At 30.9% G+C, this 21,809-nt stretch overlaps 1 protein-coding gene across 1 annotated transcript; it reads right to left on the reverse strand.

The window, feature by feature from the left end:
• Positions 1-3: 3 nt before the first annotated feature.
• Positions 4-21,292, reverse strand: LOC130663098 (dynein axonemal heavy chain 6). Its single transcript, XM_057462169.1, has 52 exons — positions 21,220-21,292; positions 21,012-21,156; positions 20,804-20,945; positions 20,475-20,714; positions 19,842-20,098; positions 19,591-19,774; positions 19,327-19,496; positions 18,298-18,702; positions 17,989-18,220; positions 17,760-17,909; positions 16,890-17,699; positions 16,660-16,806; positions 16,404-16,580; positions 15,749-16,186; positions 15,529-15,665; positions 15,037-15,227; positions 14,821-14,936; positions 14,615-14,760; positions 14,396-14,541; positions 14,197-14,329; positions 13,916-14,132; positions 12,824-12,958; positions 12,164-12,742; positions 11,848-12,071; positions 11,546-11,757; positions 11,031-11,478; positions 10,255-10,738; positions 9,951-10,141; positions 9,458-9,630; positions 8,770-8,953; positions 8,502-8,673; positions 8,268-8,429; positions 8,013-8,189; positions 7,461-7,657; positions 7,124-7,369; positions 6,515-7,055; positions 6,258-6,443; positions 5,474-5,646; positions 4,994-5,354; positions 3,842-4,075; positions 3,637-3,771; positions 3,340-3,530; positions 2,674-3,116; positions 2,405-2,599; positions 2,206-2,304; positions 1,924-2,066; positions 1,675-1,845; positions 962-1,141; positions 805-900; positions 511-708; positions 326-443; positions 4-233 (listed from the first exon to the last, which is right to left on the reverse strand). Exons 1-52 carry the CDS (start codon positions 21,275-21,277, stop codon positions 4-6), a joined length of 11,919 nt encoding a protein of 3,972 aa, XP_057318152.1. The 5' UTR covers positions 21,278-21,292.
• Positions 21,293-21,809: the final 517 nt, after the last annotated feature.

A 21,809-nucleotide genomic window follows, 5' to 3' on the forward strand; every position in this document is an offset into this window, starting at 1 on the left:
TAATTAATCGGTGATTTGTATCAAAAGCGCAGTGCCCTTGAGAATCCAATAAGAATTTTTCTGAGACGATGGTAATAAAATAGGAGTTACAAAATTAGTACTGTGTCCAGTAGTTGATAAAACTCCAGCACGAATAGCAGTTTTGTAAAGTGGACATACATATCGAGGATCATTTTCCGGATGAGTTAATACGGGTATCACATGCATTACTGGTAGTGGGGGATTCATTTCACCTGTTCATTATTTATTTATATCAATAATTGTATAAATTATAAATGATTGATTGTTTTATTGAGTAATTAATGCATAACAATTAATAATTTACCTAGTGAAGCATCAGCGAGAAGCATTGAATTAATATCCCACTTGGCTGCATCAAAATACAAACCGTGAATTAAAACTCCATCGTTTGGTATCGATAAATTTTTATAGAACAAATTATCCTTTAAATTAATTATGGATTTATTTATTTATTCATTTATTAATTAGACAATTTTTTGTAAAACAAACCTCTTGATTAATTGAATGGGCAGTTTGTATTTCATCTTGATATAAAAATACTTTAGTTACACTGTAATCAAGCTTAAGATGATCAATTGGAATATTATATTTCCTTGCATGAGTTTGCAATACCGCAGTAATGAATCCTTGGGGAAATGAAAGCCCTGATATCCAGTAAGAAACCGGTTGCTGATTTATTAACCAGGTCTAATATCAAAATTTAAATATAATTGTAAAGGAGATAATGAATTTTTATTTAATAAAATACTCGAGTTCAAAGGAATTTATTTATTGGATATTTACTTTTATAAAATCTGTCCGAAGCTTAAGATCTCTTACCCAACTACTTAGAGATTTAAGTGATGGATAAACGTTGAGATCATGCCACACTTTAGGGACCTAGGAATGATAAAATTTAATTATTTATTTAATTAATTAATTGTAATTATTAAATATTCACTTGATTATTTAGTAACGAATTAAAAATATTTTCCAATTCCTCGGACATAACAACGAATCCTTTGATAGCTCGTTGTAAATTTTCCATTGATGCATGAATATTTGTTAATAATTTATTGTATCTGTCGACTTCATGCAATAAGACTGTCGTTAATGAAGGAAGTCGTCCAGCTGAATCCCTCTAAAATATTAATTAACTAATCAATAATTAATTAGTTGAATATTTTTAACTTTCCGCTATGAAAATTGAAGATTAAAAAAAAAAAAGGGAAGTTATTAGTTTCAGTCCGATTTTCGAAAATTCTGTTTTCATCAGATCTCGTTTTGAGGTTCTAAGAAAATCTACAGAAAAAAAGGACTCACTGACTTGTGGAAAAAAAATTTATCTTTTACTGTACATCAATATGCTGGAATTCTTTCATTCTTTGGGGTCGTAGTTTATAATTGCCTACATGAGCCGAAAGCAAAAGTAGCAAACACGTGGATTGGAATGTCCTACTTTCTTCCCTAGGTGTGTAATATACTATTTTGTTCAGTAAAATGTATGTTTTTTCGGTCCAAGAGCTTTCTCAGCTCGAAAAGTTAAAAAATCGACAAGTAATAATGTTTTTAAACTCTGAGCTCGAAAACGGCGGGAAGTTTTGAAACCGTTTTTTAGATACTTTCATTACTGTTACTTTATCTAAATAAAATTGCATATAAATCTATAGTTACTTTGTAGTGGATTTGGTTGCATTTATCTAAATCTATTTCAAGTTCGATACAGTTCATAATTGTTTGTGCAGAATCGTAAACTATTTCGGAGTTTGATTTACTTTCAGTGTTCACATCAATCGTCGGTTGAATTTGAGCTATTGTGTTTATAACAACCTGTGATTCATTTAACTGAAATAATTCACATGAGTTATCAGTTATTTATTAGTTAACTTAGTTTCAAATTATATAAATAACTTAAATATATACCTGGTAAGTTATGTTTGCGTTTTCATGCATACCGAAAATTTCCGGCTCATCAATTAGAGGAAACGTTTCAATAAAATTCTTATACTCTTCCAACGATTTTAATCTCGGGCAATAGTAAATTCCAGACGGTGAATAAATATAATCTTCATTATAATTAATTAATTTATTAATTAATTGAGAGTAAGAAATAAATTCAAATTTTTAGTAACAAAAAAAAAAAAAATAATTTTATTTAATTAAAATTGTTGAAACAAAAATATACGTTGAATTTTTTTAGTTTACCTTTCTCAAATATCTGGGGCGAGAAAAAATTTTCTAGAATAGTTTTTAAACATCGCAAATCCCAGTTATCTGTAATTCTTCCTCCGTACGTAATTTCACCTAAAGCAAATAGAATAAAAAATAAAAAAGTATGAAAATGAATTCAATGAATATTTTAACAAAAATGTAAATTTTTCTATTTATAATTTTATTAGCAAACCAGTAGTATAAATCAATGCATTCCAAGGAATTAATTCATCCTCTGTAAATATTTTTAAATTCGATAGACAACATTCGCGGTCGTTATCCGTGAATTCGTATAAAATATTCCAACCTAACGGTCCGTATTTTTTTCTCTCCTGTATAATTGAATGAAAAAAACATATTCCAAATATCATAACACGCCACTTGTCATCTACAATTAATTTTAAATCCTTAACCATACTTTAACTCGAACAAAATTAAATAAATAATCGCAAAAATAAAGACCATTCTGTTCAAAAAACTCTTGATTCATATCAAAAAGCATTCGTTTAATATTAGCTTTCAAGCCTTTGGGCGGTTCATTGGTAATTTTAACAGCGTTCTCAAGTATAGAAATAGGAAAAGCTGCGCTGGGCATAGAGCTTAAAAAAAGTCGAAAGTCTCCATGGACTTTAACGCTGTCTTCTGTTATTTCAGTGACTAATCTTTCGAGCGTTGGCATCCACGACCTCGCCAAGTGACAATTTTGTAAAAAAATCCAATGTCCTTTTGTACAGCCGTCTTTTATAAGTCTTTCGGCGATTGGTCCTTGTCCCTGACCCAACGATATTGAACTGTACTTATCAATAAATCCCATTTCCCCGGCAAACTTAATAAATGATCCGAACGGATCGCAACCCGTGCTCAGTATAAATATTAGAGGAGTATTGTATGAAGTATCTTGATACCTATAAAAAAAATAAGACTAAATTTATTCAAGGTGATTTAATGAATAAAACAAAAACTTGACCTCTGATATTAATTTTATGTGCATTAAATTTGTTAATGGACTTAATTTATTAATAGTTTTATAAATAACGTTTACCCATCGCGTGTATGCTTTCGATTTTCTTGTATACCTTTTATACACGTGTGTGTAAATCCTAAGTTATTAATAAAAAAAATATTTACGTGTCGGGTAATGTTACAATAGACGATTCGATAAATTTTTTGCCGAGATCTTTATTTACTAGGGATGTTATTAAAATTAATAGCTTTTCTTCTTTCAAGGATTTTACCAGCATCAGTTTCTCAATATCGCTTAGCAAGATATTCCAATCTTTCGTTGCTTTTATATCATTTTTTCGGTCTACATTAATTTCCTGTATTCAAATGAATATAAAAAATATTCATTAAAAATATAAATATAATTAAAGTCTCCTGCAATTATTCGTTTATAAATTTTATATTTAAAATTTATGAAAATACTTCTTCGACGTCTCCAAGTGTTAATGTTATTTTTTTAAATGCATCGTCGAGTATTCCATTGAATACTGTAAAGTTTTTATCAAGATAATTTATTGATTTCCAAGCCAAGTCACTCAGCTGCTCGGGTTTTTTATTCTGATAATTTAGAAATTAATGATATTGAATATTTATTTTAAAAATTTATAATAATTTCTTATTTTTTTACCACTTCAATTGATCCTGGGCCACGTAAAATAAAATTCCACTGTGTTTGAGCAATTGTTTTATTATTAATGCGCATTGCCACGTCAATCATAAGAGCTAGAATTATTTTGTGCCTTTCGAAAAGCCCTCGTGAAATATTTAAATAAATTACTAAAGTTATTCTATCATGAAGAATAGACAGACGTTTATTGATGTCTTGATTTTTTTCACTCATTTCAATTGCATGATTAAATACCTAAATATTTGATATTAATTAATAGTTTCCTTCGTACAAAAAAAATTAAGTTTGAAAATTTTCCTTGAGAATTTGAAATAAATTCGAATTAAATTTAAGTTTGAAACAAAACGGCATTTTTGAAGACTAAAAAATTAAAACTGATGTCTTTTTACTAACTTTTTCTTTAATTTTTTTAAGTACAGTAGGACCTCGTTATAAGACTATTAGTTTATCTCTCAAACTATCGCGATACTTGGTTTATAAAAAAGAATGATAGTCTTATAGCGAGGTCCGACTGTATCAGAAAAATTGGAAAAAAAATTTCCAAAAATCATAAATTGCCTTTAGTTTCTAGTTTTATATTTTTCAAAGTTACTAAAAAATTTAACTGAGTTTAAATTTTATTAAAATTTGGAAATTTTTCATACGGAAAATTTTCAGACTTACACGGAGAGAAATGTTGGCTCGAAACCTACCAGTTTTTATGATGCCGTGGACCAAACTTGAAACAGGGAGTGAAGCATCCAAAAAATGATTATGCTCATACGAAAAATTATTATGCTGTATCACAATACTTACTACGCGCGAGAAACTTATCGATAAGTTTTAATAACAATTACTTTTATACATTATAATAATTGTTATGCAGCATAATAATTTTTTATAAGAGCATAATAACTTTTTGGATGCTTCACTTCCTGTTTCAAGTTTGGTCGACAACATAATAAAAATTCGTAGGTTTTGAGCCAATATTTTTCTTCGTGTAGTTTTTTTTTACGTGCTGGTTAAAAAATTCAATTAAAATTTGATGAGATTTAATTGGAAATTTCTGATGTTATTTTAAATTTATTTCAATTAAAGTCAATCGGATTTCAATTTTTTTACCAGGGTATGAAGCAATTAATTAAGAAAGTGTTTGGTTATTAATTTAATTACATGCTTGAAATATTTAAGCGAGTATTGATACATAGGATCTATTTCAGCGAGACTGGCAATGACAAAAAATAAAATAAATCCTTGTGTCGCAACTGAACGATACTTTTCACGTGCTATTATTATCTTAGCTTCTGTTTTTTCAGACTCAACAAGCCGACTTGTTATAATAGCAGATGTCTCTTTGCTATTATTCAAGCTCTCGACTAATTCTTCATTGTCCAAAATATTGCCCTGCGTGCCGGATAACATCGACAGAATTTTTTCTTCTATTTTTTCCAACTGTATACTGTCGTGATTTATCTTCCCAACTAATTCTTCGCGTTGCTTCTCTAAATCCGGCCTCTCTAGTTTTACAACTTCGCTGAATAAGATAAATTTAAGTATCATAAACCACTCAGTTTTATTATTTTATAAACTACACCAACTATTTATTTAAATTTCTTATAAAAATTTTAAAACACCCAAGTTATTAATTCTTACGCAAGTAATTGATCTTCAAGACCAGATGGTGTTACCGTAAAGTTAACGAGTGTTACTTTAATACAAACTTCTGGCAAATAATGCGGATTTGAAAGTTTTGTTGTTATATATAACTTGAAACCTTTTTCATACTCAATGTCAGTATTATTTATTCTTATTATCATTCGCCCTTCCTTAAAAAAAAAAAAAGTAATAAATTTAAATGAAAAAAATTGACATTTCAAAATTTTAAAATTATTGCAATCTGATATACTTTCATATATATTTAAAAAAATATAAATTTAATCAGTAACTCATCAATCTACAAATTAGTTTTGATTTTATTTCGTAAATGAAATTTAAAACCAATAAAATTGACTTTAATAATTAGAAACTTCCGGTTTTGTATGAAAATAATTTTTAAATCTTTGATAGTAAATTTAATTAAACATTTTAACATTTTTTTATAAACGTTTTTGGAGTATTTTATTTTTTATCAGAATAAAAAAAAATATATGACCCAAAGTTTCTCATAAGACTTTTTTTTCGATTGAAAAAAAAAATATATAAAGTTATTCGTTCCAACAAAAGTATATCGAAAGATTAGAAAATAGAGATTTAGACACGTGGTGATAAAATTTTTTTTTTTGTTTTAAAATAAAATTTGATGTATATTATATGTGAAGATTTTTGTATTGAAAAAGAATTCTATACAAACACGTGAAAGGAAGTATTTTTCCATTACTCTAAAAGTGAGCAGTTTTTGCTTAACTTTGAAAGATAAAAGTTCAAAAAAACAAGATACCTGCATAAATATTTGCTGAAGTAAAATGGGTTCTAAACTAGGATCAAGAGTTTCCTGTACATTATAAATCATAACCGGTAATCCAAGTCTGATACAATTCTCAATAATTCTCATCAAATTTGGATTATTCATTTCACTTATCTTTATATCATTCTCCAATTCCATATTTCGTATCCAGCGATAGCCCTTGAGAACAAAGGCATACAATATATATAATAAATGTGATATCACAGTATCAATATTTAATTTAAATTCACCTGCTCTTGTGGGTCAATCAGTAGAGGCCAGCGACGTGTTTGAGTAACCAGCAAAGCGTTTTCAGTGCTCACATTGTCTTTCGGTAGTCCAAAAATATTCCACGTGCATATTTTATACGGACTAATTAAACTCGCAACAAGATTAAAATTACTCGTAATATCAATTCCCTCATTTTCGATCGCTTTCAACCAAACGCGAAGCAATTCTTGTCGATAAAATTGCGTGAATGCACCGAAATAAGCCAACGCACCAGCAATCACAAGACAATCGCCCATAAGATTGTTTATTTTAGCATCAAATCCACGTGTCATGTCTTGCCATAATTCTTGCCCATCAGATAAAGCCGCGATTAAGCGGCCGGATCTATTTAATCGCGATTCATTCAACGTTATCGTCGACTCTAAATGATCTAGATGTTTAACTGCCTTGTCGTATTGTTTCTCTAGTCTTTCTATTTTCTTAACGACTTCATTTAATTGTTTTTGCTTCTGCGTAACTAGTTCATTGATTGCCTGCAACTCTTCTTGCGCTTCTTTCAATCTGAATATTTTATTTAAAATTATCTCAAACTCAATTCCATTTCAAAAATTAATTAATTAATTAATTACTTGATACGTTTTGGTTCGACGACACGAAATACTTTAGCATAGCCGTCAATCGCTCGTACCCAAATGCAAATTGATTTGCAGACCTTACTTTGTTTAGCGACAGCATTAGGGACAAACTCTGGGTTATTTAAATAACTTTGTAATTTTTTCAATAATTTATCATCGATATTATCCTTTGGAAAATTAATCAAGCGATCGAGAAAACGTACATCTGAGAGTATTAATTTCGCGGTTGGCCAATCGGTTCTTAAGGTAATTTAGAAAATTCGGTTTTTATTTTCACTTCAAGATAATTAATAGCGTAAGGATGAATTATTAATTAATAATAGTGACATACTTTTCACCAAGAAGCAAGCAAACTGCCTCCATAACGTAACGCACAAGATGAGGTGGCTTATTAAAAACTTTAATTTCGTTAATGTCACTTTTATTAAGAGACTGAAGAGCTTTTTGCGCTTCCTCTAATGCCGGTATCGCAGCTTCCAGGTCCTTGCGCGCCTCGATTTCTAAAATTGCCATTTCATCGGCTTTCATCTGATTATTAAAAAAAAATATTCATTAATTTTTAATGTCCCTGAAGATCGGAACGTTTTTCACGCAACGAAAATGAAAATAATCCATGAAATTTGTGTCTAAAGGCGAATTTAGGGATAGTTGGGAGTGGCCTGTAATTTTCGGGTGACGTACGAAACATTTCCGAAATCTAGATCCAGTAGATTTTTTACTTTTCATTTCTTTTTTCTTATTTTCGTTCCGCGAAAATCTTTCCGATCTTCAGATACATTATTTTTAAATAATCGTAATTAAATTTTCTAATCTGTTTTTCTCAAAACATTACACTTTTACATTTAATTAGTTGTTAAATGAATAAAAAAAAGTTTTACGATACTTTGGCAACAGCTTCATCAGCAGCAACGACGTTTCGAACTTTATCACACTCAGTTTGTTGTTTTGTCACGACTTTCATGAGTTTCTCTACTTCTTCACGGCTTGTTTTCAATTCTGGTGTCAGTAATATTATTTCGTTCTTCATTACAGCTACTGTAGCTCTTGTTTCATTTAATTTCTACCCGTATAAATAAAAAAAAATCAATAAACTTTCACGTAAAACATTAAAAAAATAAAAAGTAAATAAATAATTTACATTCAATCCATTTTCAATTTTTATTTTTAATGACATTATTTCATCCGTCTTACGTTTCAATGTCATTGAATATAACGTCAATAATTCAAGATAACTACTCGGTGTTGTGTAGTATCGACGTCGCATTTCAATGAAGTATCTCTCAGTCATTTTATCAGTTGTCTATTTTGAAAATTTTTAATTAAATTATTTAAAAAAAACAATAAATAACTAGACAAGTAAAATTTTTAATACTTGATGCATTAGTACACAAATAGAAGCTAAAGAAGAAGCTAGCTGAATATCTTGGGTGATATTTGGCATGATTGAAATTTTAGCAACCGAGAGAAGGGCTTCGTCAGGCCACTTGGTAAACCAATCGATTGTGCAGCAATTGACCAGCGACGGGAACATGCGACATCGACGTCTTGGATATAATATTTAGAACACTATTCATCGATTTCCATACCACAATTTCTCTCTCTATATATATATGAATACGTAATTCATAGCTGAGACTTACCGAAATGCATCACCAGCTGGACTCATGCAAAGCACGACGTGAAGATGATTCCTTACTCGGCTAACAAACAGATTGTAAATTTCCTCACGATTTTCTTCAGATATTCCGGCTTCTTTAGCTGCTGGTCTCGTGGCAATTATTATTTTTTCTAGTTCATCAGATTCAAATAAATTTGGCACTTCACCTAATAATTTTCAATTTAAATTACATTCATTATTTATTATAATTAGGGACAAGATTTTTGCCTTAACTTCGAAATGAATGGTTCAAATGTTTAATATTACGACGAAAATATCGGTCTTATAAAAAAACTTTTCAAACAAAAGTTGTAGGAAATTTATTTTTATAAAATAAATGTCTTTTATGATTTTTTTATACGACCAATATTTTCACCGTAATTCCAAAATTGAGATTCATAATGAATTATTCAAATTTTTGTTAATTATAAAAATCTTAATTTTGAAATTACGGTGAAAATATCGGTCGTATAAAAAAATCATAAGAGACATTTTCTCTAGAAAATAAAATTTCCTACAACTTTTATCTGAAAAATTTTTTTATTCGGCCAATATTTCCACTGTAATTCCAAAATTTGACAGCATTAATTATTAATTGTTATTTTTAAATAAAAGTAAAAATCTTGGTCCTAATTATAATTATTATTAATTAAAGTGAAGTTTTATAAAACCAGAGTTTAATGTATTGTTAATATCTTCGATAAATTCTTCCGTAACAATCTGAGTATCTGTAAAAAGGAATGTCGCATCTTCAGCAAAAGCTCCGGGTTTAAAATAAAAATTACGTAGATCTGTATGCCAAGAATCTATATCATATCCACGACTTATTTCAATTTGCCAACATCTTTAATAAAAAAAAGTCATAAAATTTATTGAACAGAAGATTAAAAGTCTATAGTAATAAGTTACTGTAATTTTAATGTCGTTAATTATCAACTATATTTGAAAAATCAGAGACAGGATTCAAATATTTTAATTGATTGGGGATCTCGAGCTCGAGACGAGATTTTTGAGTTTTAAATTTGAGGAAATTTTTGTCTTACGTATTTATGATATCATTAAATATCTGATGGAATATCTTATTGATAATCATAGTCATTGACATAAACTGTCACGTGAAATATGTAATTAATTATATAATCAAACTTCATGTAATAAACTTACGGATATCCATTGAGATGAGATGCTAATTTAGTTAAACTCTGTTTACCCATGCCACCTACACCAACAAGTAATCCATGACCTCGTTCTGATCTTAAGATTCTTGCTACTCTGAACAAATGCTCGATGGCGTGTAGAAAAAATATGAGCTTCAAGTCTTTTTTCGTTGCGAGACAATAATCATCTAGATAATCCTAAGATATTTTAAAATCAATACCTTCTTTGTATTAAATATCTTTGCATTTAATTAATTAATGGACTTTTTTAAAATAAATAGTTCAAGGATGATATTTAATTTGAACTAAACCTGAAGAACGGATTTTATTTTTTCAACATCAGTAACTTCCTCGTAAATTCTCAAAGCTCTGGGAGTACCGAATTTCATAAAGTCCCCAAAGAAAAGTGCCGGCGGTGAATCAATAATATCGTCGGACAGAGGAATAACTTGTTCGGCAAAGAAACTCGAGCATGTTTGAGTGAGCAATCTATAAAAGTAACTTTTGTCGATATTATCAACCAGACGATCGTGAAAAATCCGTAGGCATTCGTGATAAAAGAGTCTCGTCATTTGTCTGGCGTCGCGAGTGGACACTGGGTCTGACTGCATGATTCCTTGTACACACTTCGACAAATCCCGAAGATTAAAAATATAATGGCTTTTTCCGGGAGTCGGTAGTAAATCTGTGGCAATACGATCGTATATTTCAACTGTTGCATTTACTATTTCATCGCCGATATCCACAACAGATTGGGGAAACGATTTGTGATTCAAAAATCCTCTCACTATTGCTCTAAACAATTTAAAACAATCATTAATTTTTCTTTTTTACTTCTTAATGTGAAAATCGAAAATTTTCAAAAAAAGGGAAGTTATTGGTTTCGGTCTGATTTTCGAAAATCGAGTTGTCATCAGATCTTAACGTTTTCAAAACCTAGGAAGTTTTCTATCAATCGTCTGTTTGTCTGAGAAGTGGCTAATGGTCTCAAAAACAGCGGGAAGTTTTGGGGTCAGCCCACGGGGTCAACCGTTTTCAAATTTTTATTTTTAGTAGCTTATGAAAATTTAAGGATGTTTTTTTTTACCGGAAAATTGTTTGCAAAGAAGCCTCGGCAGGTATGGGGATCATAAGCATGGCAAAGTGACGGATAAACCGCTTGCTAAGAGGATTTCTCCCGCCTCCAGGAGGCGCACAAGCTGCCGTCAATACCACGTCTTCGATCGACTTCCAAATAAGTTTTTTTCGATCATAGAAGCCACTGAAGTCTAAGACTTGTCGAAGAAGTTCGATAGGCGGTTGTGATCCATAAGTATCCAACCGTGGCATGTTAACATCGTCTACAAATACGCATACACGTTTTCCAACTGGTGCGCCGAGTAAAAAACGCTTCTTTTTTTCTAATTTAAACTCGAAAATGTCCTGTGTTTGTTTACTTGTTGTCTGACCAGATAAATTTAGTGTCACTGGTGACCATAGTTCAGATTCTCGCAGATTATTTAGCACACCTTTCATTATTACTGATTTTCCAACACCTAAAAATAAAGTTTCATTTTTTCACCATTGATTATTTTCATTTAATTACTACTGTTTATTCCGAACCAGTTGCGCCAGTAATGAACACAGATTTATTAGCATTTATTATTTTTTTAATAATGAATCCAAATCGCACGGTGTCGATAGTTGGCACAAGAATATCAAAAAACGGTGTATCCGGATTATAATCGAATGCGGGCATTATTTTTAACCATATATCCATCCGCTGTTTATGTGTGTTCATAAAAAGATTCCAGAGATCTCCGGCCACAGGGAGTCTGTAAAAAAATTTAATATCACACTTTTTTTTTCTGGTGATTTATTTGAAGAAGAAAATTTAGTGCTTAGTTTTATTTATACACGAATACCTTGCGCTTGAATTTTGTTCCAGTTGGTGGGTCACAAAAAGCTCGAAAGCTTCGCGTGAAGAATCAATAACATTCCCTCCGATACCCCAGATGTATGAGAAAACGAAAGACTGAGTGACAAATGTCGTTAGTCGTGATTTATCAACAATTTTATTCACGCTGTCTGGTTCGAGGAGAATACTTTCCAATAGAGTGCATACCGTATTCACTTTACTTATATCGACCTGAATTAATTAAATAAAAACAGTTCAACAACAAGAAAAAAAAAATAAGAGTCATAATAATTAAAACTCAAACAATAAAGAATTCTACTGACTTGAGCAATAGCACAGTCGCAATTTTTTTTTAAAAAAGTCAACCCATCATCAACATATTGATCGAACAGTTTATAAATAACATCCACTATCACACTAGCAAGTGATTCCTTAAACATACTCTTTAATTTAATTAACCAAGTCTTGACGTAAGGCATCCAGCCGAGCTCCAAAGGATCAACGTACACCATTCCACAGCGACTGACTGTAGCCGGGGACGCTTGACACAAATCCATAACTTCGAAAATCATACGAACGTATGGTGTAAATTTGATACGCTCTGAATTTGCGAGACAGAGCATTTTGTTGTCGTCGAGAACAGTATTCATGTTTTCGATCCATAAAGCGTCTACGGGGCCATCGCAGACAATCCACTGATGATCGTCCGTTTCCGATGAACACGCTTTGCGAATTATTGCACCGAGGAGACCGTCATGCCATTCGTTTGAGTAAATATCCACTTCGCCGTATAATTCACTCATAGTTATTGCTTTGGGATTAATTGTGTACATATTAACGCGTTTATTTAATGGTCCTGGTATTTGTTTATCAGCAAGATTTGTGTATGTGTTACTTAGCGTCTTTAATAAAAATTGTTTTTATTATTTATTAGTTTTGATTCATCAATGTAACATGTATATATAATGATATATATATTTTACTTTAAGAATTGTTGTTTTTCCAGCACCGGTTGGTCCAACTAACATTACCCCGTGTCTTACACGTATCGTTTCGTGTAATTGAATTGTTTTGATGACTGAAGACATTTCTGGTTGTAAGTCACCAGCTTTCATTATCTAAATTTTGAAAATTATGGTAGAGAAGAGTTTTGTTATCATAAATAATGATTTCGTTATCGTATACGCAGAGAAATTTTTAGTAAAAATTACCCAAAAAATATGATACTGTGAGGGCATATGGAAAATATGTAAATTTTTCCCATACGCATTGTAAAATATACTACTTGATAACATGTAAATGAAGTGCAATTTCTACTAACATGGTAAAAATTTAGTTACTGGCTAGATGTCCTTATAGTACCAAATTTTATGGGTAATTGTTACTCAAAAATTCTCTACGTGTATTCTCTTATAAGAGAATAAATTTTGTTGATACGATAATGAATCGATTAGTTGCGTTAAATATTAAACATCAAAATTTTTAACACAATTATGAGGAATTTTCTAATGTGTAGCAAATGGAGACAGAATAATGGTATTATTACGAACATTGATTGTCGGAATAAATAATATTGGTTGTGATAGTATATGTAAAATTATTGACAGAACAAATTGAATTCGTAAGGTAAGGGACAAAATAACTTCTCTGTAAAATAATACTATTAGTTACGGTAACCTATTTAAAATAGTGGGTCATATAAATTATTATCCGAAGGTCTCAAATTTAGTTTATAGGGAACTGAATCGATGAAAACATGGCAAGGAAAGCGCTACAGCAAAGTCACTTTGAAGTTTCAGAAGAAGTTGTTAAAAGGTTTCGATACAAGCTAAAGATTACAGAGTTAAATTAATAGGTTTCGTTCTGTGTTATATCTAGACGTCAAATTTCATACAGGAAAAGTTGATTAGTTTTTTTCTGTAAAAAGACGATGTGGTTTTTACAAAATGAATTTGATACCAACGTATTGTTATTTGATTAAATAAGTATTCTTTTGTCACGATAAAGTTATTGTGTAAGAAAAATTTTTGTGTGATAGGGTGTGGATTTAAAAATGTGTGATTATTTTTAATTACATCAACAATAGTATCCTGAAATATTCCGTAGTGGTCCTGCGGTATCTCGGTACTCGGAAAAAGATCTGCGAGTATTGCAAGAAATAATTGTGCGTCATCAGCTAAAAATTTTGGTAAATTACTATCGCGTAAAGCTTTTATTAAAACTAGTTCTTCACTTTTATCTTGGTTTTCTCGTTTGAGACTTCCGGCCATTACTAGAACAGATTTAACTGCTCTGAAAGTACCAACGAAATAAAAAAATAAGTATTGAACAGTAATAAAAAAAAAAAAACATTTACCTCATTCCAAAGTCATAATGATCTTGTTGTGATAATTGTTCACTGCACAGTGTGTACATTAGGGTCATTTTTTTGGACAATTGTTTAGAAGACTCAAAGCCTTCTGAATACAAAATTACTTCGGCAATAAGTTCTGTAATATTATTTAGTCATTATAATAATCAGAGTTATTTTATTTTTTTTTCATTTTATTTATTACTGTAATCAGGAACCATCATTGCAATCGGGCGGAATAATGACTTAAGATTATCTGGCAGTTCAGTGCGTCCTGCATAACCAGGATTCATGGTAATAAAAGTGGCGCATGACATAACTAATTTAATATTACGGCCTTCGAATAAAAATCTAGTCATCCAATTAAAGTAAATTAAATTTAGACGTAAATTTCTCATAATTAATCTGATAAAATTTTATTTACTCATTAGCGCGAGCAACTTTTGCATTTCTTATTGTAATTAATTGTTGCGCAATAACTGACAAGACTTCGATGTCAATGCGATTGAATTCATCGAAGCAGCACCAGGCCCCAGAAGTTGCAAGCCCGGAAAAAAACCTTCCCATCATCTGAATATAAAAAAAATTATTGTGTACATATAATTTATAATTATATTTTAAGTAGCTTACCCTGTAGTCCAAGCCCTCGGAACAATTGAAAACGACACACTGAATTGCTAAAGCTTTTGCCAAGTCCTTAGTCGTTTCAGTTTTACCGGTTCCTGCAGGTCCAGCTGGAGCTCCACCTAATTAAAAATTAATTATACACTTTGCACTGAATAAATGAGTAGGCTTATTACTATATTTCTTTGTTCAATAATAATGAAAGTAAATAATTCAGGTTGCCTAGATTTAGTTGGAGTGCACCCATGAGACATAAATAACATTTGTCTGTCAAAGGAGTGATGACGAGTCTTTTCTGTGCACCCAGGTACTCATAACCGTATAAATATTCAGCGCTGCTCATCCTCGTAACGCAATTATCCAATTCTTGATCCCAGTAGTACCGTAAATTTTTAGTCCATTCAAAGTTAGAACTGTTTTCATTTAATCAAATTAATTAAAAATATTAATTGAGTTAATTAATTTTAAACTTGAGACTTTTACGTCCCGCAAACGTTTCAGTCTATCGGAGTTCGGTCGTTTTGATACTGAACTTCTGACTCTTAAGATCCTACTTCACTCCCACTACTAACAATAGCCACTTAGTGATTATTTTATTGCTAATGAGTAGTAAAATGGTCGTAGTACGAAGCAATAAAATTGCTTTTCATAGTATGAAAATTTGCGAAACGGTTAAAATAAATTTTTAATTAAAATTAAAATAAAATATTTAACCTGGAGGTGACATTATTTTCTATTAATGAAGTGACAATATCTCTCGCATGGACATCTATTGTAATGAGATTAATTATAATATCTCTTATCAATGTTGGCAGTTCATTTCTTACCATACTCGCTAATTCATTCAAATCCTGAGGTAAGAAAATCATCAAATTAATTATGATTACTTTTGTTTTCGAGGTGATTAAATTTTAATTATCGTGAAAATAAGTACTGAGTAAGATTTTTGTTCAAAAGATTTAATAGATTTGTTAATGTCTTCGTCAACTTCGAGAATAATGTGAACATTGCGGGTCCAGTTAATTTGGGAGACAGTTAACACTATCTGGGACGGATGGGAATAAATAAAATCACGTCGTTTACGTTTCTCTAAATCGCCAATGGCAAATTTCATTTTTCTACGTAGTGACGTAAACATCGACTCCTCGACTTTTCCGAGCCAATCTTCGACGCTTCCCCGAGCTTTTAGGCCTTTTCCAAGACCCACTTTCTCTCCCTCAGGTGAAATCATGGCCAGTATATCGGTGGTTAAAATAGGCGAAGATTTTTTAGCCCTAGAATTTTTTTCCGGCGCCGCAGAGGCGAATTCCAGGCGATAAATTGCGTCGAAACATTTCTGGAGATGTCTTTGAACCGCGTGAGGATTTCGTGTCTAAAGTTATTTAAGTAATAAAATACATACTATTAAAACAAATTGAGTTTATACTGAAGTAAAATTCAGTTGCAGACATAAATTTTATGAGAGATAATTTAAATTCCGTTTAAAGTTTTCACATCCTTCTGACATCTGTTGATCGTGTATATAAAAAAATTTGTGTCCGCAACAGATTAATTTCATTTTTACTTGTCTATAATAAACGTTTATTTACTTGAGCAAGAATTTCCAGGAGTTCATCATTCGATAAAAAGAAAAAACGTGGAAAAGCGATACGCTTTGTATCAAGATACGCCTCGAGACATTTAGTAATTTCATCTAAACTTCTATTGTTATCTTCAAGTTGTTCAAAAAGTCCCGGCTGAGTAGCAAATACCATCGCTAAAGGCATCTAAAAATATATTTTTTTATCTTATTTAATAATTCATCTTCATACTTGTTGTACTTATAAATCATAAAATATACAATACTTTAGCAACTCTTCTCATTATGTCTTTCCAGGATTTGTCGACCTGAATAAATAGTTTAGCTTCTACCGGAAGTTGCCGTTGAATATCCGGAGCCGAGAATATTGCCTCAAGATACAGCCACTGTTGTTGACAATATTGCCAAGAGTCCTGATACAAAATTAAATCCATTGCAGTTCAGTATTTTTAATGCGAAAAAAAAAAATTTTATGTTTTATCAAATAGAAAAGTACCAGAGTCATTGAAAAAAGTTCGAGTAGTTTAATCCACTCATCAAGTCGCGCTTTAATAGGAGCAACGTGACGAGAAGCTGCAATAGTTTGAACAGCGATATTACTTTCGTCTAGTGCAGCTTGAACTTCCTCAAGACTTCCCAATACAAATACGTCGCTTGATTCTTTGTGTCCGAGAACAATGAACTCCAAGTGCTTCCATGTGTCCTGAATTTTTTCCAACATATTTTCCAGTGTCGCCTCGGCGCTCGCGGCAGCAGCAATCTCCATCAATTCCTTCTCGTGATCAAAAACACCCAACTCCTCGATTAACTTCAACGTCAACGTTTCATCCTGTTGCAATTTACGATTCATCAGAGACTCTATTTTCAACCAATGACGTTTTTTTAAATTATGATTCTTCAGATAACTGATGGTCGGCAATTTTTCGCAAAATATTTCGACTTGATTTTTAATCCGCGGCAGAATATCATTTTCCTCGAGACCTTTTTCTAACTGAGTTACATTTTTCGTGTAACGCATTATCATATTATTCATTTCGTCGACATCTAAAGTGTTGAAATCTGAGAAGTACCAATTTTCAAGAGCTTCTGACCACGAGACATTACTCTCCCACAGTAGCGTTCGTAAGCGTAATTGATTTGCCACCTGATCAAAAATATCAAGTCGCGTTATTTCGAGTTTGAACTGCCGTTGGTACATTTGATATTTCTTAGCCATTTCCGCACAATCTTCCAATCTTTTCGTCAATTTTTCCAACGTTTTCAGACAAATATTTGCGTCACTTTTAGCTCTCAGCAACCAGGATTTCTGCTCAATAAAAACAAACCAAATAAAATCTTATATCAATTTCCGTTTATTTATATTTACCGTTGCTTCGTCATTTATATTTGAAATATCATTTATTAATCCTTGGATATCTTTCTCCACTTTTTCATCAAACTGTCTGACCAATTTTTCACGTTCCTCTATACGTTTATCGATTGATAATCGCAAGCTCGTTAATTGCATACTCAGCCCCTAATTCAAAGCAATTATTTTCAGTCTTTTATTTCTATCGATTTATTTTCCGAGACTTTTTTATTTAAAATATTCAAACCGTGTATTGTGTTGTGTCTTCAATAGAAACCGGAATATCAAAGTCTTCAATAATGTCATACAAATCTTTTATATAATTCATTTCTGTTTCCATGTCATCAACTTTTTGCTGTGCGTGATCGACAAAACTTATGTACTCAACAAAGTCTTCAGTTGTCGAAGGCTCGTTATCTAAAAAACTTAAGGCTTCAAAAGCTTCACTTCCAAGAATCTTGACTTTACTTTTTCCTATTCTATTTGACAAACAATTCAATTAATTAGTAAATTAATTAATTTCTGAGGTAAAGCAGTTATTGATTATCTGATTTACTCGGGAATTATTTTTTCCAGGAGCTTCATTTTTTCAACGGGAGCCAGCAGAGCTTTCTCTTTGAAACGTTTGAGTTGTAAAAAAAAAATTCTAACTGGCTGTAAGTCTGTGATGTTTAAAATAACGTGTTCCTCATTTTTGTAACGCTCGCACCACTGACGGAAAACGTCACAATCGGTGTTGCTGAGGATGACATTTTCATTGAAGTTTTTGTCTTCGATATAAAACGCTTCGACGTCAGAAAATCTTTCACAGTAACGACGCACTGCTATGATGTTTAACTCCAGAAGATCTTCTAGCTCGCGAACAAGGGTTTTGATGGTCGTGTTATTGGATATTATGTCGGAAATTGATGGTGGCTCACCTCCCAAATAATCTTTTTGTCTTTTAAAATTAATTATTGGTCTGAAATTTAATTCATAAATTCAAAAGATTAATTACATTTGTTTTCCAATAAAAAATAACTTTTTTTTTCGACGAACAAATTTTGGAAATAAATAATTATTAATTTTTTTCACTCTTGCCATTTAATTATTTTAAAAATTAGTAAATTATAATAATATTTGAAAAATTTAATTTTATAAATTTAAAAATAAATCACAGGAAGTCTGCGGTTTCCGTGGCGCCACCAAATGATCGCGAATTCTTGTAGAACTCGACGAAATAAGACTTTTTTTCAAATAGCTATAACTTCTTCAAAAATGGACTAATTCAGACGTTTTTTTTTCAAAATTTTCATCTTTAAACACACTTTCCGAAAAAAAAATACAAAAAAATAAAAGATATTAAAATCTATGAAATATTTCACTTTTTTGAAAAGATCGCATTTTTCTCAAAAACTAAGCGAGATATTGAAAAATTTTATAAGAATTAACGGTCATTTAGCGACGCCACGGAAAACGTAGAATCCCCTAAATCACGTCTTAAAAATTAAAGCTGGTAATTTAATACGTTAATTATCTAGAAAATGAACTAATTTAATTTAATTGCGTATCACAAATCACCGTCTCAAGTTTTAAAATAATTTACTTAGTGAAAGATTCAAATCGTGGGTCTGTCAGTAGAGGTTTCATATCAGCAAGACTATCTCTCCACATTGACTGCATCCTTTCAATTACGAACCAAAACACATCATCTGACGGGTCCATTTTAATTTCGCCCTCTTCAGTCAGCACAATATCAACAACCCAATACGGGTTCTATTAATAATATCCATTAAAATTTAATCAATATTCAATACTAAATCATTTTTTTTTTAAACAAAAAACAAAAAAAATTATAATACTCTTATACCTTGAAAGGTGATTCAAAATGATTGACACTTTCCCTGTTGACATTAATTTGGATGTTTGAAAATTGTATTTCATGAGGAAGTATGTTTGTGTATATCCTCAGCACTTTTAATAAATCGATATAAGTATTTTCCAACACGTTACGCAGTAAACTTGTTACCGTATAGTCAATCAGGTGAATGAAACTGAAGTTTAAAAATTAAAAATAATATTTTTTAATTATTAATTATTGATCATAAGTTAAGTAGTAACCGTGAAAGGCGTCGACAGTGTTCTCGTTTATTAGTTTGTTCAATAAAACTCATTTTTAAATCATTTTCATTCTTAATGTAAATTTTAGAGGCTTCTGTTCCTAGTTTTCCATAAGCTGTTTGAGCAATCGTAATATTTGAATCGTCAATTGTATATCCAGCTTCATTAAGCGATCGATTACAAGCGTCATAAGTTATATCTACTATAAGATTTCTAAATTTATTTAATTCAGTCATGCTATTTTCTAGTTGTTTGAGCTTAAAATAAATGTTCACGCATTAATAAAATTCATTAGCAATTAATGATACTGTAAAAAATTGGGAGTCACTTCGGAGTGATCACGGATTTTATTTCAATCCGAACTCGCTCTGTCACTCGGAGTTCCAGAGTTTTAAAAAAATTGCTTTGCATATGGAGTAAATAGAGGATTTAATTTTTTAGCTGAGTGATTTCGGAGTGATCTAGATTTTATTTCAATCTGCATTCACTTCAGTTCGGAGTTTTAACATTACAATAAAATTTTTTTAGGTGTCAATTCTACTTCGAAGGGAATTTTCAATATTAAATTAAACTCTCCTTCAATTTACTCCGCTAATTTTTGACAGTGTAGTTATTAAAAAAAAAAAAAATTACTTGTAGTTCAACAAAATAGTAAAGTGTTATTTTCTCAATGACACTTGTGTCCATAAATGAGTAATCCAAAAAATTATTATACATTTTTCTAATATCCAGCAGAGCATTAGCAAGAATATTATTGCAAATAAATAAATTATTGGTGATAAAATTTCTAGCATTATTAAATTTTTTAAGCCTTATTATTTTGTGCCAGATATAAAAACTTTTCCATGTACGAAATAAACGAAACGTCTTTAGCTGTAATGAGGAAAAAAAGTATAAAAGTTGAGAGCTTTTATTATTAAGGATTTTAAGAGCTTTTAGGGAGGACGAATGAGGGCTCTCACTTCCATGAGTTCCAAATAAAAGTTGTACTCTCTTGCCCACTGATGGAGTGATGTGAAAGTCATTTCTTCACAACTGTATTGAGTGACACCACTTGCACTAATAGTCATGTACGGACAGTCAATTTGTTTGTATGGAACTACTCTAAAAGGACAAGGCTTTCAAAGTTTATTCTTACGTCATAAACGGGGATTTTTTAACAAAAATTACTTTAATGCGTAAGGAGTGAAGTACTTAGACGAGGGATCTACTGCATAAACCATGTAGCGAAATGAAGCCTTTGGATTTGCGGTAAATTCTTCAATTAGTTTTAGCTGGTCTACTATTTCCGGCTTTGTTCCTCCTGACTCTTGAACTGGAAACGAGTTCTCATTAAAATTAATTCCCTTTATTGAACTTCATTAATTCAAATTATTACTTTTGTGTCTTTTTCCTTTGCGAGATCCACATTTTGATTCTGGTTCTTTAGTAAACATCTTTGAATTAAACCAAACTCAAAGGTTATGAGTCATTACTAACGAGCAAAACGAATTTCAAATGTTTATTCCCTTTGCAAATAATAATTGAGATTTAAAAATTTTGAAAGGTTTAGTTTCAAATATTCTTCAGAGTAAAAAAAATGTTTTATTACTTTCTAGAATAAATTTAAAAATAAAACCAACAAAAATTCTATTTCAATTGGAGTGAAGTTTGTGCATAAAAGCTTTTTTACTATTTATTGGACTGTAAAATTGTTTACATGCTACCAATACACATCAATTACAAATTTAATTAAAGTTAAAAATAAAACATTATTTACTCTGCAGTAAAAGACTCAATAATTTAATTTCTTCGTTGTTATGATTTTCTGTACAAACATCAAATAATTCTGACATTTCCAGATGTGATTAAAATTTTTTTAAAAATATGACAGCAAAAAATATCAATTAATAATTAGAACGCAATTTGCACCATATCCTCTGCAAAAGACTAGATTTAAATAAAATCTGTTTAAAAAAAAATTTACGC

This window comes from Microplitis mediator, chromosome 2 (assembly GCF_029852145.1).
Source record: "Microplitis mediator isolate UGA2020A chromosome 2, iyMicMedi2.1, whole genome shotgun sequence".
In the NCBI taxonomy this organism is placed as follows: Eukaryota; Metazoa; Arthropoda; class Insecta; order Hymenoptera; family Braconidae; genus Microplitis; species Microplitis mediator.